The sequence below is a fragment of the Notolepis coatsorum genome (genome assembly GCF_963971535.1).
Source record: "Notolepis coatsorum genome assembly, chromosome: 16".
In the NCBI taxonomy this organism is placed as follows: domain Eukaryota; kingdom Metazoa; phylum Chordata; class Actinopteri; order Aulopiformes; family Paralepididae; genus Notolepis; species Notolepis coatsorum.
The window spans coordinates 69,487,025-69,511,188 of NC_140180.1; the positions used below are offsets into that span (position 1 = coordinate 69,487,025).

General features: G+C 42.7%; 1 protein-coding gene across 1 annotated transcript in view; it reads left to right on the forward strand.

Moving 5' to 3' along the window:
- gabra2b (gamma-aminobutyric acid type A receptor subunit alpha2b) overlaps positions 1-21,448 on the forward strand; it is a gene marked incomplete at both ends in the record, with an annotated part of 135,573 nt that extends 114,125 nt beyond the window's left edge. Inside the window, 2 exons of the mRNA XM_084332065.1 lie at positions 18,363-18,565; positions 21,149-21,448. Of these exons, the coding sequence (XP_084188191.1) occupies positions 18,363-18,565; positions 21,149-21,448 (503 nt within the window). The remainder of the gene's footprint in view (positions 1-18,362; positions 18,566-21,148) is intronic.
- Positions 21,449-24,164: the final 2,716 nt, after the last annotated feature.

A 24,164-nucleotide genomic window follows, 5' to 3' on the forward strand; every position in this document is an offset into this window, starting at 1 on the left:
GGCAGACCTGAGAAAGACGTTAGTCTTGTTTCCATCAGGGACCCTCATTTCCAATCCACATAGACACATCCAACTCTTTATAATAATAAAGAAAAAGCATCACCCGTATGACCCAACTGCACAGCTGGGAGTAAAAAAACCTGTTTTCACATGATTTTAATCCAGTCACTCTTTTTAATCAGAGTGTAAGACCAGACCCTCCCAGAAACACCTTCCCACATGAGTTTATAGCCATGAAAAAGATATGCCAACTGTGAGTCACGTGACCAACCGACTCAAGTTTACACATAAATCGGGCGCAGCAGAACTGTGAGCCCTACGCCCTAACTCGACACCTTTAAGACACCTCAACTCATGGAAGGCGTCGCCATAGCAACACCGCTACAACGGGCGGGGAAACCTGCCGGCTCCTGTCATGTAATAGGAGTCGGTAGAATAACCCTCCCCCCCCCCGCCAAGACGTCCCACCGGCTTGGCCCTGACTGGCTCAGCAGAAGAGATCAAAAATCCCCTAAACCAATCAAGTGGGAAAAGGAGGGGTTTATTCGACACCCCCTCCCGAAAAAACACCCTTCATCCCTACACACAGAAAAACAACCGTAGCCATCTTGAAAACCTCCGGTAGAAAGCAATGCATAGCATACAGTAAGCTAATACAATGCCCGCTACCCACAAAAATGTGAACAGGTTTTACAACAAAACACAAGTCGCCTGTGTGTGAATCCTACACCCGTTGACTACTGTATGTCGTACATAGGAAAAAAATGCTGATCGAGAGTAAACGGCTAGGCCGTGAAATGTGTGTGTACGAGTATTACTGCAACTAAACAACACAGCATTGTGAGACACATATACTTAGTTCAAGCAATGGAATAACACCAGTTTCTACCTGCATGTGGAGCATCAAGCTAATAGAACCTATTACTGAGTGTACGTTGCAGACCTTGCTTAACCTCGTAACACAACACGACTCATCACACAACGTAAAAGGGCAGATTCATATATACTAGAGGTGGGCATAGATTAATTTTTTTAATCTAGATTAATCTATCTGCAATCTTTCCTCCTTATGTTTCTCAGGCCAGGTGGCCCATTACACCATGAGCCCATCTCCCGTTTCCAAAATGCATTACCGACTGTTTGAAAAAGCTGTTTTGCTATGATAATTGGTAATGAAATATCAAAATAATGTTCAATAAGATGTACTTGTGTTTAATAAGTTGTTTAATTCAGAAGTTAACACAAATACATAATATTACCAGTACAGTACAGTATCTAGCACACTCTCAGGAGCAAAACAGAAGGAATCATTTCAAACTTGAACTATGTGACATGGCTTGAATCAACTGCTCCAGTGGAGTTGCTCAGTGGCCAATGGTGTCAACTGTGGTTGTACTGGGCAGCTCCCAGGTGTGAATGGAAAAGAACATCTGTGCTCAGCGAACCTACCCTGGGTAAATAAAGGTAGAAAAAAAAATGTAAAAAAAAAAAAAAAAAAAAAGATTAATGCGTTAATTATATTATCGCGCGATACTAGTATAGCGTTAACGCAGCACGTTAACGCCGTTAACGGCCCAGCTCTAATATATACACAACCCCACCATATGAATTGTTTGAAGAAACACAGTTTGTTCGGCCAAAACACAGTCCCCCTCATATCGGGGAACTTTTTTATTAAACTATATAAAGTGTTCTAAGGCACAAAATCATAGAGGGGCCGGGGAGGGTGTAGAGGAGAGGGGACACAGAGGGGAAAAGTCACTCAACGCGTCTGCCACCTCGCGCCGCTCGAGTCTTGCCACCCCGAGGAGCCCCGGAGGGACGGTAGGTTACTGTCTGCTGGACACGACGTTCCCTACCGTCTCCTCCGGTCGTGGATGGGCCGGCGGTGGCAGAAGCGCCGTTTCGTCCCCTGGCCCTCTTGGCAGGGCCAGCAGCGGCGGCGGAGGCAGTGGTAGCGGCGACGGAGACAGCTCGACGTCGCGGAAGCCTTCTGACTCCACCGGCAAGGACGGGAGGCGGAAAATGGGGTTGGAGAATGGACCTCTCCTCTGCCATCTCTCTGCATGTTGAGGTCATCAACCGCAGGGCCTTCCCGAATAGGCCAGCGTCGGAGAGGGCGGCCGTCAGAAGAGGAGCTCTCTTCTTCTCCGGCACACGGTTAACCAAAGGTGACGCTGGCCCAGGGTGGCCAGGGCGCGCACTTTCCCCATGGCTATGGCCAGCACCTGGGAAAGGTGCAGGACAGCTCCCGCAGCCTGGGTGATCTGATCGCATTTCACCTCGTTCAGACCCGTGCCGCCCGTCATTATCCCCGATACAAATCTAGCCAGGTGGGCGATGTTAGACGCCGCAGCCAGCGATTGTGTACCAGCGATGAATGACTGGTCACCCCAATAAGCCAATCGCCTAGCCGATTTCCCCTGGAGGACCGGCTTGCATAGGGGTTCCCACACCATATCCGGACAGAGGAGCGCGGCCATCGGACTGTCAAGCCGAGGCACGCCCTCCCCCATACCTTTGACTAACCCCGACACCGCGTAACTGGTACGTAGGCGGGAGTTAGTCCCATGATGTTGGACACCGCCTGACCCCGACAAACATAGGCCCCCATCGATGGGAAAAATGGGTAGACAACGTCCACCCCTCTCACTGGGGGACGCTGCCAGGGATGGCCTATGAGGTCATCAGGGACAGGTGCAGGCAATGGCAGCGGCAGCGTCTCTCCTCCAGACGTGGCCGCCTCTCAACACTGGAGAGCTGTGCTGCGCCTAGTTGCATGGGTTCGTCGGTTGTGTTCCCCTCCGGGAACCAGTTAATTGTCTCTCTGCTGGGAGGAAGCCAAGATGGTGCATCCTGCAACGAGTCTCTCTCTCATGATCGCTCTCAGCGACGATTGTCCACTCGCACCGCGAGCTCCACAATCCCATCCAACCGCTCCGAGAGCTCCCGGAGAGCCAGCACGTCCTTTATTCTCTCCGAGAGCCCCTGAGCAAAGAGAACAACTACGGCCCTCTCCTCCCAACCCGCCTCCTTGGCTACAATGCAAAACTCGATGGCATAGTCAGCCACCAGCGATTCCCCTGGCGACATGCCGTGAGCCGTCGATCGGCCTCGTGCACCGATATCACCCGGGAGGTGTCGAAAATCTTGCGTAACTCCCGGGTAAATATGGTAACATTGGTACACGCCTGCGACTGGCTCTCCCACTCGGCCGTGGCCCAGGAAAAGGCGTGGCCCGTCAACAGTGTGATGATGTAGGCCACTCGGGACTGCCGTGGGGTATGTCAGAGGCTGGACCCCCATTGTAGCACTCTGGAGGAGGAAGCCGGGGCTCTCGAGTGGTCATCTGCGCTGAAGGAGACCCCACTCCTACTGCTGTCGCCGCTGCTGGTGACGTCTGGTTGGCCTGGGCATTCACGAGGTTGGTGACGGCGGAACCCAGTCGCTAGATGTCGTCCATCATCGCCTGCTGGGCGCACTCCTGGCAGGTGTTGATTCTCAAACAAAGGCTTCTTATTTATTGTTGACATGTTAGGCGTACATGCCGACCAGTGTTAATTTTGGCAGCTATTTTAATTTTTGTTTTAGTCTTAGTCATGTGCTCCTTTTTCGTTTTCATCATATTAAGTCACCTTCATTTATTTTTCGTTTAATCAGTTTTAGTCAACTACAGGTCTGATCATTTTAGTCTTAGTCAGTTTTAGTCTCGATTTTGTCTTTTTTGTTTGTCTAGATTTAGTTGCAGAAAACGGATGACTCCGCTATCATACAGTCTGGCAGCAACAACCCCAGGACTCTGTTTTCCACCATCAACACACTTCTTAAACCCAAAAACAATCTCCTGTTCCTTCACTGTCAGTAAATGTGTCTCCTATCTGTCACATCTCCAAACAATTTTTTTTTTACAAAATCCACACCCAACTAACAATTGCCTCCCCCAACACTATCTCCCCTCCGGATTCAACCCCCCCTCCACCGCCCAACCCCCCTTTTACATCCTTCACTGAAATCACTGCATCGGACCTATCCTCCATTCTCTCTACAATGAGAACTTCAACCTGCATCCTGGACCCTATCCCTTCCATCCTAGTCAAGGCTTGTCTCCCTGCCCTTTCTCCCCTAATCACCTCCATCATAAACTCCTCTCTGACCACTGGCCTATTTCCCCCCGCCCTCAAAATTGCTTCTGTCACCCCCTTACTAAAAAAACCCGGACTCAACCCTGAAACCCTTGATAATTTCCGCCCCATTTCCAACCTCCCCTTCCTCTCAAAAATCATTGAGCGAGCCATTGCCTCCCAATTAAAATCCTACCTCGACAACAATAACCTTTATGATACCTTTCAATCCGGATTCCGCACCAGACACAGCACCGAAACTGCTCTTCTAAAGGTCACCAACGACATACTCCTCTCTGCCGACTCTGGTTCCCTCTCCATCCTCATCCTCCTAGACCTCAGCGCTGCTTTTGACACCATCAGTCACCCCATCCTCATCACTCGTCTCCAGTCCTCCGTTGGCATCTCCGGAATCCCCCTCACCTTGCTCCAATCATACCTCTCATACAGGCACCAATTCATCTCCATCAACAATTGCAAATCCCCCACTGCCCCCATCACTCATGGTGTCCCCCAAGGCTCAGTACTTGGTCCCCTGCTCTTCATCCTCTACATCCTTCAACTTGGTCTGATTCTCCGCCAACATGGCCTCTGTTTTCATTGTTATGCAGATGACACTCAGCTCTACCTCTCCACCAAGACTATCACTCCAGCTACTCTCTCCACCCTCACCACCTGCCTCACAGACATCAAAACATGGATGCAAAATAACTTTCTCAAACTAAACTGCAATAAATCAGAAATCATCATTATCGGTCCAAAATCCCTCACCAGCCACACCCAGGATTTCTCCCTAAATATTGATGGTTCCATTGTCACCCCCTCCACTCACGTCCGTAACCTTGGCATCATCCTGGACGCGTGTATCACTTCCGCAACGGATTTCGTTGGATTTCGGTTTCCGGGTTCGCCTGATTGGCCGCGACGGCCACGTGACACGCCGTGGCATGCCCCCGCGGCAGCGGCAGAGGCGGCAGCGCGCTGCTGTGTTGACGCTCGCGGCGGAGTGGACTTGACCGCGAGGCTGGAGTGCAGTCATCAGTCATCTAATAATATCGCGCCACGCTGCTGTGCAGTCATCAGCCATCTAATAATATTGGCGTGTCCCTTTTGTCAAGAATCACAGTAAGAAGCATTTTGGATAAAAGTATTCTGTACTTCTGTATGACAACAATGTATGCCTTTCAAATGTTAAATTATAAATGATTAAATGATACACACTGAAATCTACGCTCTCTCATCCTGCTTTCCACAACGCGACAAACAGTAAGAAGCATTTTGGATAAAAGTATTCTGTACTTCTGTATGACAACAATGTATGCCTTTCAAATGTTAAATTATAAATGATTAAATGATACACACTGAAATCTACGCTCTCTCATCCTGCTTTCCACAACGCGACAAACAGTAAGAAGCATTTTGGATAAAAGTATTCTGTACTTCTGTATGACAACAATGTATGACTTTCAAATGTTAAATGATAAATGATTAAATGATACACACTGAAATCTACGCTCTCTCATCCTGCTTTCCACAACGCGACAAACAGTAAGAAGCATTTTGGATAAAAGTATTCTGTACTTCTGTATGACAACAATGTATGCCTTTCAAATGTTAAATGATAAATGATTAAATGATACACACTGAAATCTACGCTCTCTCATCCTGCTTTCCACAACGCGACAAACAGTAAGAAGCATTTTGGATAAAAGTATTCTGTACTTCTGTATGACAACAATGTATGCCTTTCAAATGTTAAATGATTAAATGATACACACTGAAATCTACGCTCTCTCATCCTGCTTTCCACAACGCGACAATATTATTAAACTTAATGCGCGACAATATTGCTCTGGTGTTGAAGTGGGAAAACGGCAGTGAAACACAGCAGCATGTAGCGGCGCCTTGCCGCTGCCGCGGGGGCATGCCACGGCGTGTCACGTGGCCGTCGCGGCCAATCAGGCGAACCCGGAAACCGAAATCCAACTAAATCCGTTGCGGAAGTGATACACGCATCCTGGACTCCACCCTTTCTTTCCTCCCCCATGTGAACCACATAACCAAAACGGCCTTCTACCACCTCCGGAACATTGCTTGTCTCCGCCCCTCCCTATCACTCTCCACTGCTGAAACACTGGTTCATGCATTCATTTCATCAAGACTGGACTACTGTAACAGCATCCTCTACGGCTCACCAAACACTATTCTCAATAAACTCCAATATGTCCAAAACTCTGCTGCCCGCATGCTCACCTCCACCCGTCGCTCTGATCACATCACCCCTGTCCTCCACGACCTCCACTGGCTTCCAATCAAATACAGGATACAATTTAAAATACTTCTCATCACATTTAAAGCCCTCAACAACCTTGCCCCTCCCTACCTGTCCGACCTCCTCCACCATCACACGCCCACCCGTCGCCTTAGGTCTGCTGATGCCAACCTCCTAACACCTCCCACGGCCAGGCTCCGGACCTGGGGCGACAGGGCCTTTGCTGCTGCTGCCCCCTCCCTCTGGAATGCCCTCCCCAGCCATATCCGTGATGCAAACACCCTGACATCTTTTAAATCAGCCCTCAAAATCCACATTTTCAATCTTGCTTTTGACCTCTAATTCTGTCGGTTTTATTTTATTTTGTCATGTATTATTTTTGTTCTGTTTTTTGTTTTGCCATAGTTTTGTCTCTCCTACCCATGTAAAGCGTCTTTGAGCACCTGGAAAAGCGCTATATAAAATAGATGTATTATTATTATTAACCCATTCTCTGCCGGAGCTTATATCCATTGCTGTTTGATCTCTGCCAGCTCTATTTGTCTATGGAGATGTTCACCTTCTTTGCAGGGCTATAACTTTTTTAATTGTATTGCTAAATTGACATTACTATGGCCCATTCAACATCAATTATCTATCGTTCAGGATGTAGGAACGTTTAACTTTTTCATTCACACATTCATACAAAAATACGGTCTAGAGCAGGGGTCTCAAACTCGCGGCCTGCGGGCCAATTGCAGCCCGAGGGATGATGTTTTGCGGCCCCCTACTTGACATCAAAGTGTAGTGTTAATGCGGCCTGCGCGCTACTGTTTGCCGAGACGTTGCGCGAGAGTTGGACGTTTTATTTATTTTATCACTTGTAGGCTACCATAGCGCAGGCTCATGACAGCAACGTTATGTTAGTGACTTGGTTGAAATGTGATTCCGGAGTGATATCAAGTAAAGTGGAAGGCATCCTCGCTATCTCCTCTGACTGCGAGCAGTGCTCTGCATAAGCGGCTGGCTGCACTGCCACTGTCTGTGTACGGGTCTGGTCCAATCACATTCAGCATCCCGTCAGCGTTCCCCCCCTCACCCACAGTTTGCGAATCAGATGCAGAGTAGGGGAGTAGGGCGGGTCTTCACGGAATGCAAGTTGTCTCTCTCTTTCAGTCCGAGTCAGTTGACAGCGCATCTACAGTAAACTCGCTCCCAGTTTTATCTCTGTGAGATAAATGTAGCTACTAGCCTAGTTTCTAGCCATTTTCAAAGATGGTCAGTAAAAGAAAAGTCGACTGCAATTCAAAGGTGAATAGACTGAAAAATATGCATTCATCCTGAGTCCCAGCACCAAACCAATGTGACTATATGCCAAGAAACGGTAGCTCTTGTGAAGGGTGGCAATTTGAAAATAATGTATGACTGAGTGATGGAGACCATGTTTGAAGGCAAACAAAAGCAAAGCCCCCTCAGATCGCACAGCAACCAGAATAACTGAAATACTGGCTGGTGATTTGATTAAACAGCTTTGTGATAGAATAAAAAAAAATGCACAGTGCATTTCCATAGCTGTGGATGAGTCCACTGACACCACTGAGAAGCCTATGTTCTGAAGAACCATTCATGTTCTGAAGAACCATTCATGTTCTGAAATGTTATTGCTAAGGATTTAGAAGATTGAATCAGTTGTACTTTTTTTTGACTGCTTGAAACCCTTTTTGGAATATTTGATGCGGCCCAGCCTCACCCAGACTCTACCTCCAGCGGCCCCCAGGTAAATTGAGTTTGAGACCCCTGGTCACATAAATAAAATAAATGTTTTTATCGTTTTCTGCAGTATTTCCTAGAACGTGAGATATAGCCATAAATGCATACTGTATTAGATCATCAAATGCAGTTTGATACCGATCGTTGCCAGATAAAAAATGTCAACTGTACATTATCCTAAACGTTATGACTTATCATGCGCGGGTGAACGGAGGCGGGGGGGGGGGGGGGGGGGGGGGGCGTTAAATCATTTATGTAGTATGGGTGATATATTGATCAGAGCAGTTTGTATGGATAATAATAAACAAACAGGGTGAAAGTAACGTCAGCCTCCTCTTACCGTTGGGCGATCACACTGGCGCAAACAGATCCCAGTTATGTGATGTTGATCGAGGTGATCCAGTTCCGGTTTGTATAATACTAATATACGTCCTATCATGTTGTTTATTGAGTTATGGCAACGGATCGATATCCACAGTGTCTGGGTTGAGTCCCGGGAGCGATAACGAGTGGCCGGACGGAACAACCTAGCTCAAAATAACCCGCTAGCCTAAAATACGAACTTGGGGCGAACAAAGTCCAGATAGCTTATTGCAATACAGTTTTCCAGCCACATGCTGCATATGGCTCGCTGATAACAAACTATCATTACACATGGGCAAAACAGAGTCCATTCTCTTCGGTTCAAATAACAAACTCAGCAAGACCGACGGCTTCTCAGTTACAGTGGGTGACAATATTGTCACAAGGAAAGATGAAATTACCTACCTGGGGTCCATCCTAGAGGCTAATCTCTCCTGTGACAAAATGGCATCCAATGTAATAAAAAAAGTCAACCAACGAACTCGATTCTTGTACCGGATCTCCTCTCTGGTAAACAAGAACACCCTGAAGACTCTGGCAGGAGCACTCATTCAGGGGTACTACGACTATGCTTGCACCTCATGGTACCAAAGCACCTCAAAGGCGCTAAAAACAAAATTACAAACATCTCAAAACAAACTGGTCAGACTACTGCTTGACCTTACTCCTAGAACCCACCTCACCCCTGCCCACTTCGACAACCTAGGATGGCTTAGAGTAGACGACAGAGTACAACAACTTGCAATGGGCCTGGTCTACAAGATACACTACACGACCAAGGTACCCATGTACATGTCAAAATACTTCCCAAAGGTCAGTGAATACCACGATCACAACACCAGAGGGAGCTCCACAAATCATGTCAAACCCAGATTCGGCTCAAATAAGGGACTAAACACGTTTCGCAATTATGCCACATCAATGTGGAACGCCCTACCCAAAGCTGTAAAGGAATGTGGATCACTACCCACTTTCAAAACCTCTCTCAAGGGACACCTACGGGAGACTGCAATTCAACACTGGCCCCTGTAAATATCCTAACCCAATCATTCCAACCCCCTCCAATGTACAGTCATTTACCTAGTATGGTTTTGTCAATAGTTCAATGTACAATTGTGTTTGTTTGTACAGTGTCTCCTCCCCCCCCCCCCTCAATGTACAGTGTTACTTGTTTATACAGTGTGCCCCCCGCCCCCCCCCCCCCCAACCACCTCCAATGTAAATTACCCAGTATGGTTGTCAATATCCCAATGTACCCAACCCCCCCCACCCAACCTCCAATGTACAGTTTCTACGTCAAATGTATATACTCCCTTTTCTTGACTCCTTCTGTATCACAAACAGTACTGTATTTGCAAATCTGGTATGTCATAAATGTATAGATGTAGCAGTACTGACTATCTGTATGTCATGTATGTCATATATGTCTATATGAATTGAAAATGGGGGACCCTGATGGAAACAAGACAAACGTCTTTCTCAGGTCTGCATCCCCTTAACAATTGTATGTATTGAGCCGTACTGTATTGTACCCATTCTGCAATCTGTTAAATAAAGTTTTCATTCATTCATTCATGCACCTAGCTCAACCAAACAGTCCGATGGTCACAAATGGAGGAACTCACCCGACCTAGTTGGCTTCAATATAGTAATAATAATGACTTGGATTTATATAGCGCTCTTCATGAGACCCAGAGCGCTTCACAGAGTCCATTATTCGTTCATACACAGTCATACCGGTGGTGGTAAGCTACAATTGCAGCCAGAGCTGCCCTGAGGCAGACTCACGTAAGCGTGGCGAATAATCATCGCCTACGGCCCCTCCGACCACCACCAACATTCATTCACATGCATACACATTCATACGAGGCAAGTAGGTTAAGTGTCTTGCCCAAGGACACAACGGCAGTGGGATGGACATGGGCTTGAGCGGGATTCGAACCACCAACCCTTCGATCATAGTGTCTGTTATCCTTCAACCATGAACTATTGTAATTGAAATTTAGCTGGCTTATAGCCAGTGTTAATTTTGTCAGCTATTTTAATTTTAGTTTTAGTCTTAGTCATGTGTCAAATGCTCCTTTTTCTTTTTCATCATATTTAGTCACCTTCATTTATTTTCTTCATTTTAGTCTTAGTCAGTTTTAGTCAACTACAGGTCTGAGCATTTTAGTCTTGGTCAGTTTTAGTCTCGATTTTGTCTTTTTTGTTTTAGTCTAGATTTAGTCAGGCGAAAAAGCTTAGTTGACGACCATATTTAGTCATCATTTTCGTTGACAAAATTAACACTGATGCCGACAACGGCGCACAAACAAAAAGGGAGAATCTTTTGTCTCCAAAAGAGGGAAAGCAAAGGGGAGAAATCAAGTCTCCAAAAACACGACACAGGAAACAGCGATATAATACATTTAGCATAACGGCGCACAAACAAAAGGGGAGAATATTTTGTCTCCAAATCATTTACAAATGTATAGACCAAATTTTTTTATGCATAGTTCATCATGAACTAATAGCTTATTAATCACTTATAACTGAACATCATCATTACAAAGTGTTACCTTTGGTGGGGGTACATTTTAAATATAAAATACCATGTCCCTACAAGTCAGTGGAAAAATTTGTATATCATCCAAGTTCCTGAAAAGTCAAGCAGAACTAACTACAATGACCTACATGTAGCTGCCGGAGCTGTACCCAGGGGAAAGAGCAGGTATGAGGCATACAGAGTACAATACCAATCCTCACAGCGTTGTTAAAGGTCAGTGGACATTAGGACCAATGGGCCAAGGACATGAAGGACAGCAGTTCTTACTTAAGGCGAGACACTGCAGGTGAATAGTCAAATATACTTTTTTTGTTGATTTTGAGATTTTGTTATATTTTGCTTCCTAAACATGTCTACTATGAAACTAGTGACAATAAAACGTTAATAACACACATGTAGTTGTTTATTTTACATCATTTTGCCTTATTGCATCCATAAATGTGCACATATTTAATGGGGAAGTGCCTCATTTGCATATATAAACATACATTTCAGAAAACTTGCAATATATTTTTTCTTAGTTTATATGTACATAACAAATTGGGAAAGTTTCATAGTGATATCTATTCAAATATGTTTTGCCTATTAGGGGGTACTACACTGTACTACACTGTTTGTAGCCTGTGTGTAGTTCTGTTCAGTTCAATAACATCATTATTATTATTATTATTATTCAGTTATCAAACATGTGTTTAGGTTGTCTATTACTAATGGTTTGATTAGGTATTGTGTTTGTAAATAACTGTTTAAAAAAAAGTATGGCATTTTACAATACAGAACTTTGAAGGCGTTTTCCCAAAAATGAGTTTTAAGAGTTTTTCCCTCATACTCTGAGCCAGAAATCTCCACTTCAGTAGTACTCACATACACCAAACCTTCCAGTTCTATTCATATCTATGTTCTGAAGGTATTTACAGAAGGGTTTGTTGATATCGCATTCATACCCTGATTTATATCACATTTTATTCCTAAAAACATGGCGAAATATGGAATTTTACCATAAAAATGGACTGAATGGAGTATTTTCTGATTTATGGAGTGATAAAAAGAGATATCCAAAATCCCCTCTGTAATAACCTTTGGCTCTAATATGTCAACAAAATGAAACTATAATTTTGAAAATGGCTTTATCCAATGTTCAGATTTCTGTCCTGGAATTATATGCAAATTAGTGCATATTTAAGTAGATCATGCCTCATTTGCATATTTAAACATACAATTTCAGAAAACTTGTAATACAAAAAAGTCTTGTCTTAATATAAGTAATCAACTGGGGAAGTTTCATTGTGATATCTATTAGTAATTTTTTTTACCCTATTCACCTGCAGTGTCTCCCCTTAAAGGAGACATCAGATTCCATTAATTGCCTTACAGGCAGAAGGGAAGCAGGGGCAGAGAGGGGTGATGCTAGGGACACATTGTCAACAACGACAAGCGAAAGAGAAACCAGGTGCAGTAGAAACAGAAGCCTCTACATGTGTATGTTTACCACTATATCTGTACTCCTCTACATGTGTATGTTTACCACTATATCTGTACTCCTCTACATGTGTATACCACTATATATGTACCCAGCTACATATTATATGTACCTCTCTACATATGTATGTATGTATGTATGTATGTATGTATGTATGTATGTATGTATGTATGTACTCTATGTATGTATGTATGTATGTATGTATGTATGTATGTATGTATGTATGTATGTATGTATGTATGTATGTATGTATGTATGTATGTATGTATGTATGTATGTATGTATGTATGTATGTATGTATGTATGTATGTATGTATGTATGTATGTATGTATGTATGTATGTATGTATGTATGTATGTATGTATGTATGTATGTATGTATGTATGTATGTATGTATGTATGTATACCACTACATATACATCCCTCTACATGTGTACTGTATGTATACCACTATATCTGTACTCCTCTACATGTGTATACCACTATATATGTACCCAGCTACATATTATATGTACCTCTCTACATATGTATGTATGCAGGGCCGCCTCAGGGGGTGTGCGAGCAGTGCGGTCGCACAGGGCCTCGCGGGAAGGGGGGCCTCGCACAAAAAAAATTTAAAAAATTTAAAAAAATATTTTTTATTTATTATTTTATTTATTTTTTTTTTTTATTTATTTTTTTTTTTTTTCGTGAGGCCCCCCTTCCCGCGAGGCCCTTTTTCATCACAGACCTAAAATCTAGTTTTGCTTATATGCTTATATATTTCACATTAGACACGTTTGTAGAATGTTCCTGGCTCTGCGGCTCTGCAGCAGACATACTCACTATTGGAGCTCTGGGGCTCTGCAGCAGACATACTATTGGTTTCAACGAAGGGAGGGGTTACATCATGTGTACGCCGGCGTGCGTCAGCTGCGTTTGACTATTTCGCGCGTGCAGCTTTGGAGGTTATGCTTAGTTATGCCAGCCAAAACGAAGAGGACGGTCATTCGGCAGATGGACTGAAGATGAAAGTTGTTGCATGTTAGACAGTTCAGTCAGGCTAGGCTAGCCATGTCGGCTTAGCTAAAGGCAGGGACAGCTAGTTAGCTTTAGCTACGTTATAATATCGAGTGCTAACGTGTGGTTCAGTCGGGATAGCCATGATGATGTCGGCTAGTAGCTAGCTTAGCTAAAGGCTAACTAGTGTTAGCTAACCTAGAGAGAGCGCGTGCAGCATTGTTATGCCAAGATGAAGAGGACGGTCATTCGGCAGATAAACTTCGTCAACTCCACGCGGTTGTCTCCATCCTCTTGGACATTTGGTGAGTTTTTAATGCACTCTATTCTATTCCCGCCGTGGATATATCTCTCTCTCTCTCTCGGGAGCCAAACGGGCCGGCTAGCTGTTGTAGTAGCTAACGGTGTGTGGCCTGGTGTCAGTACCTGGCTACTCTATTTGCAGTTAGCCTATTTAGCTGATGTCGGCCATTGGCTCCTTGCTACTTTGTTTTCTCTGGTATAGACCCTCTTCTCTTTGGATTTAAGTGTTGATCTTTGTCCTTTTGGATCTATGTATATTCATGTTGCCTTTGTGAAGTTATCTTTTCCTTCTGTTTTGTTCTTCCATTAAAAGTTGAATATCCTTTAGGGGCTCATCTTTGCTTATCTCTCTCATACATGCTCTCTCTCTAACACACACACACAGACATGCTCTCTCTCTCTAACACACAAACACACATGCTCTCTCTCTCTCTCTCTTTCTAACACACACAGACATGCTCTATATCTCTCTCTAACACACAAAATGACATACTCTCTCTCTCTATATTTCTCTCTCTTTCTAACACACATATACATGCTCTCTCTCTAACACACACACACAAACAGACATGCTCTCTCTCTATCTCTCTCTTTCTAACACACACAGACATGCTCTATCTATCTCTCTCTCTTCAATTCAAATGGGCTTTATTTCACATTCTTGTATTTCTCCCAGTAGGTATGGGAGTTTTGAGTTATTGTCGATGTTTTCAAAGTCTCTTTGGGTGTTTGCAATTTGTGGGAAGTATGTCTTGGTATAGTGGGCAGGTTGTTAAGAAGTGGAGCTCGGTTTCCACCTCATCTTGTGTGCAGTGGGTCTGTCTTCGCTTGGGAGCCAGGTCTGCCTATGGCGGCCTTTCTCGATGGCTAGGCTGTGCTCGCTGCGTCTGTACCTAGTCAAGGATCTTCTTAGTATTGGGTCAGTCACAGTGCTCAGGTATTCTGCCACTGTGTACTCTCTGTTTAGGGCCAAATAGCATTTAAATTTTCTCTGGTTTTGGGTTGTTTCTTTCCAATGTGTCTCTCTCTCTCTCTCTCTCTCTCTCTGGCCTTTCTCTGGTGGAGGGTCAGGGGCATTGCCGGGTCTGTGCAGCGATAACACTGTATATTGACTGTAGAACGGGAGCTCTCTCTCGCTCTCTCTCTTGCTATATGTTGACTGTATCATGCCCAGCCTCGGGCAGCGCTATTATTTAAGAATATGTTGACTGTATGAAAAAATATATATATATATATATATATTTTTTTTTTACCTTTTATGGGGGGGGGGGGGGGGGGGGGGTTAAATCTTGCACAGGGCCTCACATTTCTCCCAGGCGGCCCTGTATGTATGTATGTATGTATGTATGTATGTACTGTATGTATGTATGTATACCACTACATATACATCCCTCTACATGTGTACTGTCTGTATACCACTATATCTGTACCCCACTAATGTGTATGTATACCACTATATCTACTGTATACCCCTCTACATGTGTACTGTATGTATACCATATCTGTACCTCTCTACATGTGTATGTATACCACTCTTTACCTCTCTATATGTGTATGTATACCACTATATCGGTACCCCTCTACATGTGTACTGTTATGTATACCACTATATCTGTACCCCTCTACATGTGTATGTATACCACTATATCTGTACCCCTCTGCATGTGTACTGTGTGTATACCACTATATCTGTACCCCTCTGCATGTGTATTTTTATCATTCTATTTGTGCACCTCTACATGTGTATGTATACCATTATATCTGTACACCTCTACATGTGTATGTATACAGTACCACTATATATTGAGGAGTTGTCTAACGAGGTCCTTAAAACTCCCTATCTGCTGAATGTATTACACTGTTTATATCAAACTTGTTTTCACGGCACCATCCCCTCGATATGGAACAAGTCCATTATTAAGCCCATCCCCAAATCTGCAAAAGCTGACCCTAGAGTCCCACTAAATTGGGTATTAGTTTGATCAGTACAGTTTATAAATTATATTCAAGTGTTCTTAATAATAAATTAAATAAATACTTAGAATATAATGAAATGTTGGTGGATGAGCAGAATGGGTTTATGGCTAAGAGAGCTTGTATTGATCATGTTTTTGTTTTATCATCGGTGGTGAGAGCCAGATTGGACGAGGGCAAGAATACATTTGTTTGTTTCGTTGACTTAAAAAAAGCCTTTGATTGGATTAATAGAGAGCTTTTGGATTATAAATGAATTTGTTCTGGTATTGATGATCTATTTTATAAGGCTATCAAAAGCCTGTATAAGGCCCCATCTGCCTGTCTGCAGCTGAATGATGTTAGGACCGGCTGGTTCCCCACCCCATTCAGTGTAAAACAGGGAGATGTGCTTTGTCCCACTTTGTTCGCCCTTTATGTTAATGACCTGGCGCAAGAAATTAAGCAAGCCAATCTTGGTATTCCAATTGATAATATAATCCTAAGTATTTTATTGTACGCTGATGATATTGTTCTGTTTGCAGAAAATGAAGCAAATTTACAAAACATGTTGAATGTTATGAGTTATTGGTGCAGGAAATGGAGACTTGCGATTAACAGTGAAAAAACACAGAGTATGCATTTCAGGAAACCATACGTTTCAATTTGGACCAACGCCCCTGATTTACACATATTCTTATAAATATCTCGGTTACATGAGCTTCATAGAAGGAAGGAAAATACTGTCTGAGTCAGCAGGAAGGGCGCTAGGGGGTGTGTTGAGTAAAATGAAAGTGTGCACTGACCTTGGGTTTTCAACATTTACACAACTATTTGATTCAATGGTGGGTTCTGTTTTATTTTATGCTGCTGGAGTATGGGGTTTTGATGATGCACCTGAATGTAATGCTATCCAGAACCGTGCCATGAGATACTTCTTGGGAGTCCATAAATATACAGCAAAAGGGGCTATAGAAGGGGACATGGGTGGGCGGCTACATGGTGCAGTGGGCAAGGCGCTCACCACGAATACTGGAGGCTGGGCTCAAACAGATCATCTCCCTGTTCGAGCCCAGTGCTCCACATTGCTTTCAGTTTAGCTGGTCGTCCGCACTAATACACATTGGCAGTATTAGGGGGAGGGAAACTGATGGGTGGGGATCGGGCGTTGTGGACAGCGACTCCTACAGGTCGGTTGGTGCGCCTGCGCAGTAGAATCAGGAAGCGATGGGGGCGGGGCCCCTCCAAAGCCCAGACCCCTGACGCTGAAAGATCGAGCCGCGCAGGTGGAAAAATGCGACTGCTGTTACCTCGAGGGGACTCGTGCTATGTATGACTTAGTCCACATTGCAGCCGGCTTGTGGGAGGCATGAAACAGCGTTCAAAGACAGGGGAGGATTGAATTGGACGATACGAAAATTGGGATGGGAGAAAAATAGAAAATGGGAGAAAAAGTGGATAAAAAAAAAGAAGGGGACATGGGTTGGGACTCATGCTTGGTCAAGCAAAAAGGTGAAATGGTTAGGTTATGAAACCGCCTGGTCCAGCTGCCAAATGACAGGGTGACAAAAAAGATATTTAACTGGGACAGAGCACACGGTCATCCCTGGTCAAGAGAGATGTCCATGATTTTTTCTTCTGCTGACTTAAGTATGATTTTTATGAACAATCTGCAGTGTAAGGTTCACATAATTAAAACAAAATTATCAACAATCCATCAGGATAAGTGGAAGGTGGAGATATGGAAAAAACCTAAACTTATATGTTGAAATTAAAGATGATGAAATTATGTAATATTAAACTTAAAGAGAAGACGGAGGTCTCTGTGTGGCCAGTTGAGGTCTGGCCCCCTGCCATTGGCTGTGGAAGTGGGTAGATTCCAAGGTAAACCTGAGGAGGAGCGGTTGTGTGTTCTATGTGATTGGTGGAATATGAATATCATTTTGTTTTTTTATTGCCCCTTGTACACCGATTTGAGGAGGGCTTTATTTGAGAAAATTCTATTTGTAAATCCGGATTTGTTTTAGCAGTCTGAGAGTTGTATGTTGAGTTATTTTTTTTTGTGTGGATATCTTCAGTTTTGCAGGATCTCTGGAGAAAGCATGGCACTTGTTGAGACAAAACACACTATATCCTATATATTGTATATGAATTCCTCTTGTTTCTTTGTTTACATACATTGCTTACAGCTTGCTATATTACGTTTTATTGTGTTTTAATTTTTTTGTGGCCATCTTGGTCTATATAACTTATTGTCAATGTCAAGTATACTATCATATACTTATTGTTTATGTGTCTTGTAAGCCCATATGGGCTGGGCATACACCTGTATGTAAGACACGAAAATAAAAAAAAACATCAAATCAAATCATATCTATACCCCTCTACATGTGTATGTATACCACTATATCTGTATACCTCTAAATGTGTACAGTACCACTATATCTGTACACCTATGTATGTACAGTATATCTACCACTATATCAGCAGTGCTCTACAAAGGCAAACCACAGTTACTGCTATTTGCCTTTGTCTAGCTACTCATTGTGCTATCCCCCCCCCCCCTTCTCCCCCCAGGTGTGACCACAGTGCTCACCATGACAACTCTGAGCATAAGCGCACGCAACTCCCTCCCCAAGGTCGCCTATGCCACCGCCATGGACTGGTTCATCGCCGTCTGCTATGCCTTTGTCTTCTCTGCTTTGATCGAATTCGCCACCGTCAATTACTTCACAAAGCGCGGCTGGGCCTGGGATGGAAAGAGCATTGTGAATGACAAGGTAATGGTTCTCCGTTCACTCACTGTTCTTAAGTTGAAAACGAGGCAGGAGGTCGGATGCTCCAGAGAACTGCACCGGACTCCCATCCAGGCGATGGCTGTTGAGGATTTCATTCCAAATAATATTAGAAAGATGACAGGTGGAAATAATTTGACATAACTACAATCCTATGACTCATACAGTCGAATCCATATACGGTTCTTACAAGGAATTTAGAGATTCTGCTATATTCTGTGTGGGTGTGCAACCAGTAATCTAACATATAATAGCATAAAAAACCTCACTCGCTCACTCAGGTCACTTTATTTGAAGGGCTACAATGTTTTGATAACATCCAACATTTCAATATGATGTTTTATTGAATGTGAAGACATAATGTATGGGATCCTTCATTGCGTGCTCATTTCCACAGAGCCTACTGCCATGTCAAGTAATCATGTTCCACAGAGCCTACTGCCATGTCAAGTAATCATGTTCCACAGAGCCTACTGCCATGTCAAGTAATCATGTTCCACAGAGCCTACTGCCATGTCATGTAATCATGTTCCACAGAGCCTACTGCCATGTCAAGTAATCATGTTCCACAGAGCCTACTGCCATGTCAAGTAATCATGTTCCACAGAGCCTACTGCCATGTCAAGTAATCATGTTCCACAGAGCCTACTGCCATGTCAAGTAATCATGTTCCACAGAGCCTACTGCCATGTCAAGTAATCATGTTCCACAGAGCCTACTGCCATCTCAAGTAGTCATCTTCCAACTCATACTGTCATGTTAAGTAGTCATGTTCCAAAGTCATTGAAATGATACGTTGGAAAAACACGCATGACTGTGCACAGTGTGCAGTCATGTCAACATGACATTTTGAAATTGCTATACTTATTGATCCATTACCATTATATTAGGTGCAATTAAGGCCTGTTCATAGTGGACTACTATTACCTGGGGACCGCTAGTCATTTGTAATAATTGCGGAGGTTGTCTGTGATCTTAATCCCATGCGTATTTGTCATGTCTGTCATTTGTAAAGTAAAACCTCCAATGCTAATTACCTAGCATAATTAAGCAAAAACAGAGATTTGGGGCTGTAATAAATTTTTGGTACTTGTATAATCAACACAGGAAGGTTTTATCCTCTTAAGCCCAAGGGGTACGTTACCAGACCCACAGTGACATCACGCCATAAATCCATCTCTACAGAATGTATGAATTAATGTTGCGGTTTTTTTTTCTTCAAATGTAGCCAAGAGTAAAGACCCTAACCCTGTCAAAACAACAAAGTGTATATTTTCAGTAGTACGTTTGTTTGCCAATGGTTTTAAGTGTTATTAGTCAAATATGAGTTATAGAAATCTAGTCGGAAAAAGGCGAATATTGATGCGAGGAAATGACAACGCCATTTTGTTTGTAGTCCTATGAGGAGAGGAGACCCAGGACTTTCGATGGGCTTTCGATTTTTACAAAAACTACACTTCCTAGCTCATGCCAGCCCCTGTCAATCATCTGACTTCTGGATTGACTTTTTTTATTTCTCTTATTTTTCTGGAAACTGCGTTGCAAAAAAACTGCGTTGCAATCTGATGAAAAATGGCGGAGAAATTTACATTATAAAAAAGTAACTGTACTTAGAGTAGAATCACGCCTGGTGATACTAACTCCAGATTAACTCTGCCATTGGAAAGGGGAGATTTGGCCCAATCCATAGATGTGTGACTTGGCCATTATAAGGTCATTTATAGGCCTGATATTGTATATTCTATAATCATATTTCAAATTGCATGTGTTCGGATGGCATAATCCAGTACTGTCTCTACAAAATCTCCTGTTTAATCATCTTCCCTTTACTCATTTGCTTAGATTCTTTTGTACACTTTATCTCAAGAAGGTGCTGAATGCACTCAGTGGCCATTTTTCTTGTCTGGTCATTTTTCACCGTCAAATATGAAAAAATAAAAGAAAACTGATATTCCCCTTTGGTTCATCACAATTTACTCAAGCCTAGTAACAGACACAATATTTCTGACACTGGGAATACATTCCCTGAGGTCCATAGATGTCCCTAGATACCAATAACATGCAAATGGACCTTGTAGAAGTGGAGCAATCTTCCATTTACATAGGTATGTATTTTTAGGCGGATTTTCCAAAAATAGGGCTCAGGCTTAAGAGGTTAAATGCATTTTCAGTACCTGCTTCAAATCAAGCCGCTGCACCTCAGCATGGAAATGTATGGGTCTACAGATGCTTCTTGAAAAATGGATTCCCATACATAGCTCTACATATATCCAGTTCATTATTTTTACCCTGCTAGATTGTCATAGATTTGATTTATCATTAAAAACACAAGGCATGATTCCATATTTGCTTCAGGCAGTGCCTTTGGCGTTGTTATACATGAATGTGAATGGCTCACAGAGGTCTGGGGGGGGGGGGGGGGCTTAAGACTTGATTAGGTGACAAGTCTGTGGTTTCCACTCAATAATGTTGAATGTTAGGACAGGGCACATTAAACACAGTCCTAAACCAATTACAAAGTGCTACAGAATTATTTTAATTGCTTCTAAACCTCTCTCTTTTCCACAGAAAAAAGAGAAGGCATACAACACATACGCCGTGGCCGTGGCCAACTACGTCCCGAACATCACCAAGGACTCCAGCATGCTTCCAACCATCGCCAATAAGGGTGGTGCCTCAGAACCCAACAAAAACAGAGTAGACGGAAAAGTCCAAGAGTGCAAGAAGACATTCAACAGCGTTAGCAAAATAGACAGGATGTCAAGGATTATGTTCCCGGTCCTCTTTAGCTCCTTCAACGTGGTCTACTGGGCCACGTACCTAAGCAGAGAACCTGTCATCAAGGACATGGTCCCGGCGTCTAATTAAGACAATGGTTTTGTGGATCCTGGTTTGGGGACTGAAAACACCACAAAGACCAAATATTACCTGGATACACAAAGCGCTGATCTTCTACCTTCTGTTGTTTTCTACACCACCTATCTGCAGCACTTTTGAGAAAAAACTAAAGAAAAACACAAAAAAAACCTGGCCTTTGTAGATTTTTATGTATTTCTATTCATGGGTTTTATTGTGATATATTCTGTGATGGTTTTTATTAGAGCGTTTTCTCCTCTCTTTAAAGGAGCTATAGGTGGCCGTTGATTTTGGGCAGAAGTTAGAAATATATTAAAATCCTTAAATCGAATTTGCACACGCAGATGATTTTTATTTGTCGTCTTAACAGTGGCCTGAACTTCTTACAATATTGTGTTCAGATATATTATTTATTTTCTGTTTTAGCTTTTGAAAGTCCTAGGTAAAGATATGCCAAAATAAACAAGTAATTAGCTATGAACTAAACTATTGAGGCTATTTAGATTTCCTTTCTAATGGGTCGTACAATTTATGCTAACAAGGTTGGTTATCACAATTGAATTATTTCAAAGTCAATTAAAGTTTTTAAGTTTTTATTATTATTATTATTATTATTATTATTATTATTATTATTATTATTATTATTATTATTATTATTATTATTATTATTATTATTATTATTATTATTATTATTATTATTATTATTATTATTATTATTATTTATTATTATTATTATTATTATGCTTAGGATGAATATATCAATTACATTTTCCTCCTGCAATTATCTTGCAGTTGTATCGTCAATCCATATAATTTCAAGTGTTGAATGTTAACACATTGGTCGCCAAAAAAAAGGCTTACGACGTGTTTGCCTGCCATGCGTTGAACGCCAAGAACGGCGAAAGCCGTTTTTGAAATCAATATAAAAAATGTTCGCCATGGCATTCATAATTCATCCAGCCAACCTCCGACCCTGCAGCGGGACCCTGAATGAGATTGCAACACCTCAATACCGCTGCCTCGTGGATGGTCGGGCGAGTTACACTCTCAAAACCGGAAGTTGTGATCGGTGCATCGAGAAAATCCCTCCGGCAGTAATATCTTGCTACGGGACTACAGACAAACACTGGCGTGCATTTGGATCGCTTCCATAGCGCAATAATCGATATGATTTCGGCGTTTATTGCGCCATACAAACCGGAAATGGATCTAAGCGATCGGCATCAAATAATTGGGATATTTTTCTTCCAGTCTCATCGGCGAACGGTAAAAGGACAGTAGCCTAACGTTATTTTCAGCCCGATTGTGCGTTTCTTTGTTTGCAAACAGTCTGATCAATATATCAACCCATACTACATAAAGCCGTTACTGACGATAAAGGAATTATAGACGACCCCCGCCCCCCCTTTCCTCCACGCATGATGAAGCATAATGTATACCGATCATATGCATTTGAATTTTTTAATATAGCGTGTATAGGAAAGAAACGGCAATCGATAATCTATCATAATGCTTTTGGCCCTATAACTAGCATTTTTGGAATTACAGCAGAAAAGCTTATAAACATACTTATATTCAAGACGGTATTCACACAACAATGTATGAATGAAAAAATATAATGTTCCCACATCCGGAACGATAGATAATCGATGTTGAATGGGCCATAGTAATGTCAATATAGCAATACAATTTAAAAAGTTATAGCCCTGCAAAGAAGGTAAACATCTCCATAGGCTTTCAACGGTTACAGACTGGGTACTTTGATGGGTACAATGGCTGGCAGTCAATGTGTTAAGCATCTCAGTTTAGATTTCATTCTCCACTCTGTTTTCAGATCGCCTGCCATCAGACCCTTGATGCTAATACAATAGCCCGGGTATGAAAGTGAAACGTTTTTTAATTGTTATAATTTTGGAGGTACATCAACCATTCTCTTATATACCATATGTCATTTTCTGTCAATCTAATTAAAAAGGTAGGCTAGCATGAAAGCGGTGACTGTAGAATTACTAATAATGCACTATCCCCATATGTAATGCTGCTGTGCCCTTGGGCAAGGCACTTCATCCATAAAAAAAAATGTATTCTGTCACAGCTAGTACAGGGAACTCGAGCGCAGAACACGGAGACAAGCAGGGGGTAAACCCCAATGATGGTTTTATATATATATATATATATATATATATATATATATATATATATATATATATATATATATATATATATATATATATATATATATATATATATATATATATATATATATTATATAATATATAATCTTTTTTAAAGGCAGAGCTGGGGAAAGGCTGATAGAGTCCATGGTGAGGGTGAATAGAGCAGACTGAACAGAGAGAGAGAGGAGGTAGAGCAGACTGAACAGCAGAGAGAGAGGAGGTAGAGCAGACTGAACAGCAGAGAGAGGAGGTAGAGCAGACTGAACAAGAGAGAGAGAGGAGGTAGATCAGACTGAACAGAGAGAGAGAGGAGGTAGAGCAGACTGAACAGCAGAGAGAGAGAGAGGAGGTAGAGCAGACTGAACAGAGAGAGAGAGGAGGTAGAGCAGACTGAACAGAGAGAGAGAGAGAGGAGGTAGAGCAGACTGAACAGAGAGAGAGAGGAGGTAGAGCAGACTGAACAGCAGAGAGAGAGGAGGTAGAGCAGACTGAACAGAGAGAGAGAGAGAGAGAGAGAGAGAGGAGGTAGAGCAGACTGAACAGAGAGAGAG